We start from the raw sequence: 7,542 nt of genomic DNA on the forward strand, positions 1-7,542 counted from the left end.
CTACTGCAATTCTCTACTGGCCGGCCTTCCCACCAATGCAGTCAAGCCCCTGCAAATGATCCAGAATGCAGCTGCACGTCTAGTTTTCAATCAGCCTAAAAGAACCCATGTAACACCCCTCCTGATTTCACTTCACTGGCTGCCAGTTGCCGCCCTCATCAAGTTTAAATCTCTGACACTGGCCTTCAGAACAGTAACAGCAAATTCACCCATTTACCTCACTGCTCCAGGTCTACATCCCCACCCGTCATCTTCGGTCTGAAAATGAGCGACGCCTAGTTGTTCCATCACAGCGAGGCACCAAATCGCTTGCAAAAACCTTCACTCATTGGCTTCCCCTGTTGGACTGAACTGCCAGCCTCCACCCCAACTGCAGCATCCTTCACAACTTTCAAAAAACAACTCAAAACACACCTGTTCCACATTTATTTGACTAACTAATAACTGTCTCTGTCTTGTGTCTAAAATAAAAAATAAAATCTTGTTCATTCTCTCCCTTGCTGACTCCAGCTTTAATCCTCTAGTAGCATGGCCGTGTGAACTAACGGTACTGTTTAGTGTGTTGACAAAATGTTTATATGCTCTCCTACTTGTAAGTCGCTTTGGATAAAAGCGTCTACCAAATAAATACATGTAAAATACAATAACAACCCCTTTTAGTTTTTATTACTATACATATTTCCTCCGATGGCCCATGTCTTTACAGTTTCCATGTTTCACGGTCTTCATCTTTCCCTATCTGTCCTCCACTGTCGTGTATTGAACAGTGTCTCTTCCATTGTGTCTGATGAACTCAGGCAAGACAACCAACCCTGTGATGTCACCGTCAGTAGTACTGAAAGATGGCGGCACTACTGTATTGAATAATTGTACCATTACGCATTTACATTTAGTTTCAGCTGGTCACTAAGCTTGCTGATTGAAAATATTATTTTCCAATTTTCAANATGAATAATGACTTTCTCCTCCCTGCACAGAGACATCAGCTCCTGGGAAGATGAAGGTCATGATTGTATTACTTGTACCTCTATTGGTTCCCTTTGTATCCGCTCAGACGTTTCGCTGGGGACCTTGCCCAACACCAATGGTCCAACCAAACTTTGAATTAAACAAGGTAGGAATATTGATTATATTTTAAAACAGTAATAGTGTACACTGTTTAAAACACTGCAAGCTTTAAAACTCTAAACAAAAAACTTTTTCACCTAAAGTATCTTGGAAAGTGGTATGAGATCGAAAAACTCCCAGCATCCTTTGAGAGAGGCAAGTGCATCGAGGCAAACTACATGCTCAGACCTGACAAAACCATCCAAGTTCTCAATGTTCAGACATAGTGAGTATATCACTGTCAAATCAAACCTACCACACATGCAAAAGTTCATTCATTCACAAATGTGTTAGTGACCAAGGTTTTTACATTTTTCATCTCACAGTAAAGGTAAAGTTAGGGCTGCAGAAGGTACAGCAGTCGTCCAGGACATGAAGGAACCGGCAAAACTTGGAGTCAGCTTTTCCTACTGTAAGTCTATTAATGACATACAAAAGTTACTTGGACAGTATGTGTTGTCAAGATTTGAACTTGATCATTTAAAAATCTCTATAACATGTTTTTTTTTTGTAAAGCATTCATCATTTAATTTACTTTCTGTCTGTTTGTGATGCAGTCACACCCTACGCCCCCTACTGGGTCCTATCCACCGACTACAACAGTATGGCTCTTGTGTATTCTTGCACTGATATTCTCAGGCTGTTCCACGTCGACTTTGCCTGGATTCTCTCACGCACACGCACTCTGCCTGCAGAAACCATCTACCACGCCAAAGAGATTTTCTCACGGGCCAACATCGATGTGAGCAAAATGTTTCCTACAGATCAGCAAGGATGTGATGTTCCTGCTTAAACAGCGAAGACTGAATGTTTTGGTTATTTTTACGTTACCTCATCATTTTTTACAATGGCTTTTAAACATATAATTTCTGGAGTACATTTATGAGTTGAAACTGTTGTTATATGCAACTTAATGCCATATCAATGTATCTGACCCATAATATGTGATTTAATATAATGAACATGATTGACATTTTTGATGCAAAATCAATAAAAGCATGTGTCTAATAAATTTTTTGTCTGTGTATATTTAATAATCATTGTGTTAAGATGGTGTTCATTGTTTTAAATATTACACAAATAAAATAGTTAACATATTATATTAATCATATAAATAATAACATTATTTAAGGGACTCTTGGAATGTTTTTGGCAGGTCTTTGGGTGTAAGTAATGTCAAACACTCAAAGCCAAAGCTAACTTAATTTTAAATACATAACATGGACTCATGGAGAGTCTTGAGGTGGGTTTTGAGGATGTAAATTTAATTTGGGAGGGGACATAAAGTTATTCCAATATTTTTTAATAAATGATGAGTGTCACTGTGGAGTAATAACAGCATGAATATGACAGTATATTAAAAAGACTCTTTTTCTCAAGCTTATTAAATCTTTAATCTAAACATATAATATCTAAACCTTACATTTGTTAAATTAGAAAACGTGTTTTGTAATTTCTCTATTTCTTTTGAGGGAAGGATGAAGTGTGTACTTTTTTGCGTTTTCTTTCTATGTTTTCTTGCCAAAACAGTGGTATATATATGAATAGTATATATTTTTACACATATTATGTTACTAATAATCTTATTTCTGACCATTGCATTGAATGCTAGACAGGATTTTTCTACAATATAGTAAATATAATTACATTTACATTTACTCATTTGGCAGATGCTTTTATCCAAAGCGTCTTACAAGTAGGAGAGCATATAAACATTTTGTCAACACGCTAAACAGTACCGTTAGTTTACAAGGCCATGCTACTAGAAGGATAAAAGCTGGAGTAAGCAAAGGAGAGAATGAACAACAACAACAACTTTTTTTGACCGACAGATAGTCAGACAGTTATTGGTTAGTCAAATAAATGTGGAACAGGAATGTTTTGAGCTGTTTTTTGAAAGTTGTGAAGGATGCTGCAGTTCGTGTGGAGGCTGGCAGTTCATTCCACCACAGGGGAACCGAATGAGTAAAAGTTTTTGCAAGTGATTTGGTGCCTCGCTGTGATGGAACAATCAGGCGTCGCTCATTTTCAGACCGAAGATGACAGGAGGGGATGTAGAACTGGAGCAGTGAGTTAAGGTAAATGGGCGAATTTGCCGTTATCGTTCTGAAGGCCAGTGTCAGAGATTTAAACTTGATGCGGGCAGCAACTGGCAGCCAGTGAAGTGTAATCAAGAGGGGTGTTACATGGGTTCTTTTAGGCTGATTGAAAACTAGACGTGCAGCTGCATTCTGGATCATTTGCAAGGGCTTGACTGCATTGGTTGGAAGGCCGGCCAGTAGAGAATTGCAGTAGTCCAGTCTTGATATGACCAGAGCTTGGACTAGCAGATTACAGGAATGGCCTGATTTTCCTGAAGTTGTAGAGCACATAACTGCAAGTTCGAGTGGTTGCTGCGATGTGGGAGGTGAATTTCAACTGGTCGTCGAGCATCAACCCCAGGTTCCTCGCAGACTTGGTGGGTGTTATAGTTGAGGATCCGAGCTGAATGGTAAGGTGGTGTTCAATGGGTGGGCCGGTATAACCAGGAGTTCTGTCTTGGAGAGGTTGAGTTGTAGGTGATGCTCTTTCATCCAAGAAGAGATATCCAGAAGGCAGGCAGAGACACGGGCAGAGATGGTGGGGTCATCTTGTTGAAAAGAGAAATAAAGCTGCATGTCATCTGCATAAAAATGGTATGAGAACCCATGTGCCTTAATTATTGGACCCAGGAAGGTGGTATATATAGAAAAGAGGAGAGGAGCAAGAACTGATCCCTGAGGAACTCCAATTGTCAGCTGGTGAGATCTGGATGTCTCACCTCTCCAGGATACCTTAAAGGATGAGCCTGTGAGATAAGAGTCAAACCAGTTAAGTGCAGTTATAGAGATGCCCAGTTTGGAGAGAGTGGACAGCAGGATCTGGTGGTTCACAGTGTCAAAAGCAGCAGAGAGATCGAGCAGAATAAGGACAGATGACAAGGATTTAGCCCTTGCCTGCCATAGGTTTTCGACGGCAGACAAGAGAGCGGTCTCCGTAGAATTTCCTTTCTTTAAACCGGAATACTGACTGTCTAAAAGGTCGTGCTGTGAGAGATAGGAAGAGAGTTGGTTAAATACTACCCTTTCAAGGGCCTTGGAAAGGAAAGGAAGGCATGAGATTGGTCTGTAGTTGTTGACCACTGAGGGGTCGAGTGTTGGTTTCGTGAGTAAAGGTGTTACCACGGCTTGTTTAAATGAGATGGGGACATTGCCAGTGGTGATGGATGTGTTTATAATGTGTGTGAGTTGAGGCAGTAGAGACAGAGAGATAGCCTGTAGGAGGTGGGAAGGGACTGGGTCGAGGGGACAAGTAGTAGGCCGGGTGGAAAGGAGAATTTTGGAGACATCAGTCAACGAGAGGGGAGAGAAAGAAGGGAGTTGAGGATAGCAAGGGGTAAGAGCGAGATCAGGGATGCGTTGAGCAGAGAATTGCCTGCTGATGGTCTCCACTTTATCAGTGAAGAAGCTGGCAAAGTCATCAGCAGTCAGTGAGGTATTGGCGGGAGGTGGAGGGGGACAGAGAAGAGAGGAGAAGGTTGAGAAAAGTTGAAGCGGGTTAGATGCAGTTTGGATTTTGTTTTGAAAGTACTTGGTTTTGGCTGAAGATATATCAGTAGCGAAGGAGTTAAGAAGATGTTGATACTTGGAGAGATCAACAGGGTCTCTAGACTTGCGCCACTTCCTCTCCGCAGCCCTTAGCTTGGTCCGATGGTCGCAAAAAGTCTCAGAAAGCCAGGGGCAAGAGGGTGTAGCACGTGCAGGCCAAGAGGTAAGAGGTCAGACACTGTCAAGACAGGATGTTAAGGTTGTACAGAGCTTTTCAGTAGCTTTCTCAACGTTGAGAGATGAGTAAAGGGTTGTGGTGGGTAAGGAGGAAGACACCATGGACGAAAAGCAAGTGGGAGAGAGGGAACGAAGATTACGACGGAAAGAAATAGGGTTAGGGGATGGAGGTGAGATTACAGGGAGTGTGCAGTGAACTTTATAAAGAAATGGTCAGAGACATGGAGGGGAGTAACTAGAATATTATTAGCGGTGCAGTTACGAGTTAGAACAAGATCTAGCTCCTCTGTGGGTGGGAGGCGTGTTGGCCCGGTGAAGGTCAAACGTATACCAAATTGTATACCATAAAGTAGGTTTTTTAGAGTCATACATTGCAATAAATTAAAAGAATGTTAGTGTTTTGTATAAAATATAACACTAAATATTAAATACAAAGTTAGATCAGGAACAGTGTATTCATAGTTAAGAATAATATTTAGAGAGGAAAATCCACATTTTTTGAACCTTCTGGTTTTTTTTACCCCTCTATGTGTGAATCAGCTCTTTGTGAGCAGGAATTCAAATTTCATTCACTCTTCCTCTGCCTTCTACTCTTACAGGTGCCAGATTCATTCCTGAAGGGGGTAACTGGATTATTTACTCTTACTGTAATAAAGCAGTCAGTCATAAACTTAATAAATCTAGTTTATATTTTATTATTATTTTGGTAATTTTGGTATTCAGGGATATTGACATCAGCAAGAACAGGGTAACTGACCAAAATGGCTGTGAATAAACTGGGATATATTTGTTTTGTGATACAAGTTCATACAATGGTCACTTTAAAACACCAATAATCTTTTTGACAATCTGTGTCACTGTCATATGTTCTTGATGAGCAGCGGAGGACTTAACAATGAAGTAATTTAGTGGAAAGGTTCATGGAAAAGTCTGTTGGCCAGTTTAATGAATGAGCAAGGAGACTGGGCATCTACGGAATAAAACCATATGACTGTATTACATACATAATATGCTACAGTTTTTTTCACTGTTCTCGTGTTCTGTTGAGATTTTATGTCACAGACATAAAAATAATACAATAAAATTGGCCAGAGTGTACTGTGTGTACTACACCAATCAGAGAAGGTAAAATAATAGCATTAAAAAAAAAATATATATATATATATATATATAATTTATTCTATTTAATACAATTTTAATACAATTAGACCTCAAATAAAAAAGAAAATATATTTTTATCGGAGGACATGTGAAGTATTTTATGTTAATTTTAAGATGTATTTATCCACGTTACCTAAATATGAAATGTGTGTGGTTTTTTTACTTTTTACTTTACACAAGACACAAGGCACTTCCCCCTGTGTCTGTCAGTACCGGTCCCATGACCCATCAAATCAGCTGCTTCTTGTTAGACAAAACCACAACGACAATGAAATCTTAGTGTGTTCTGTAAGACTCCTCCTTTTGAAAACACACAGTTATAGAATCAGTGCACTGCACTCTTAACACTTNCATATTTCTTATTGTTTCAATCGTATTCTTCCGAAAATTTATTTTTACTTAGTCTCCTCATAATAACTTTCATTAGGAACATTAATCGTAATTATTAAATTATACAGTATACTACTTAACAGACCATTAAGTTGTAAATTAGTTAAAAGTAGTCATATTATTTAATTCCTATATCTGTATTTTATTGTATACAGTATCTTTCATTGACTCCTTTAAATTCCTGACTCCACTAGTGTTTATCACAATTTAAGTATATTATTTAATAAACACGCAGGTACATAACTTTCATAACCAGCAAAATTTCATGTCATAACATGCTGCAGATGTACACTACAGGTTTCTCCTGTAAAGAACTTAACCAATAGGTCTGACTAGTTGAAATTTACCAAAACAAATGTGCTATATTTCAATAATGTCTACTCAATTTTTTTGGTGAAACAATTTACACTAAGAAAATTGAGCATATGCAAGTAAAAAATTAGTAAATCTGAGTAACTAAGATGTGAAATCAATGAAATATAAATTGAGTAAATGTGAGTAAATTGAGTAGATCTATTTTTTTTAATTTACTTAATTTTTAGTGTAAATTGTTTCACTAAAGAAATTGAGTAAATCACAGTAAAAAAAATTAGAGTCTGCGTAATAAAAACCAGTGGTTTCAGTCCAACATTGAATACTTTGTGACGCTATATAAATTCATGCTGACACACTGTGACAATTGGGAGTTAAAACTAAATGCTCAAGATTAACGAATTGTAACGGAATTGGAATGTGATGCCAATACAAATGCACAACGAAGGTAATCCTGATAAAATAAAGTTCTTTAATAAACCCACGAAAAAGGCAGGCGCAAACACACACGTAACATAAGTATAAAACCAGCGCAAGGAACTGAACAAAACAGAAAGTATAAATAACAAAACTAATGAGAGACTAAACTGAACACAGGTGAACTGAATGACTTATCAACAGAAACAAGGACAGAGAGAGGGAACACAATGAAGACACCAAATAAAGACTGTAACATGAATAATGACTTTCTCCTCCCTGCACAGAGACATCAGCTCCTGGGAAGATGAAGGTCATGATTGTATTACTTGTACCTCTATTGGTTCCCTTT

The 7,542-nt window shown here is 38.4% G+C and overlaps 1 protein-coding gene across 1 annotated transcript; it reads left to right on the forward strand.

Moving 5' to 3' along the window:
• The first annotated feature begins 991 nt into the window (after positions 1–991).
• LOC130560549 (apolipoprotein D-like) lies at positions 992–2,109 on the forward strand. The gene is made up of 4 exons (XM_057344401.1): positions 992–1,114; positions 1,212–1,333; positions 1,434–1,519; positions 1,665–2,109. The coding sequence occupies exons 1-4, from the start codon at positions 998–1,000 to the stop codon at positions 1,898–1,900; spliced, it is 561 nt and encodes a 186-aa protein (XP_057200384.1). The 5' UTR covers positions 992–997; the 3' UTR covers positions 1,901–2,109.
• Positions 2,110–7,542: the final 5,433 nt, after the last annotated feature.

Source organism: Triplophysa rosa, linkage group LG10, assembly GCF_024868665.1.
Source record: "Triplophysa rosa linkage group LG10, Trosa_1v2, whole genome shotgun sequence".
In the NCBI taxonomy this organism is placed as follows: domain Eukaryota; kingdom Metazoa; phylum Chordata; class Actinopteri; order Cypriniformes; family Nemacheilidae; genus Triplophysa; species Triplophysa rosa.

What these genes read in the sequence shown, in the direction of transcription:
- LOC130560549 (XM_057344401.1), top strand. Translation starts at nt 998, where the DNA reads ATGAAGGTCATGATTGTATTACTTGTACCTCTATTGGTTCCCTTTGTA. An exon ending in GTTCTCAATGTTCAGACATA is followed by an intron (nt 1,334 to 1,433) that starts GTGAGTATATCA and finishes TTCATCTCACAG; the next exon opens with TAAAGGTAAAGTTAGGGCTG. An exon ending in TGGAGTCAGCTTTTCCTACT is followed by an intron (nt 1,520 to 1,664) that starts GTAAGTCTATTA and finishes TTTGTGATGCAG; the next exon opens with TCACACCCTACGCCCCCTAC.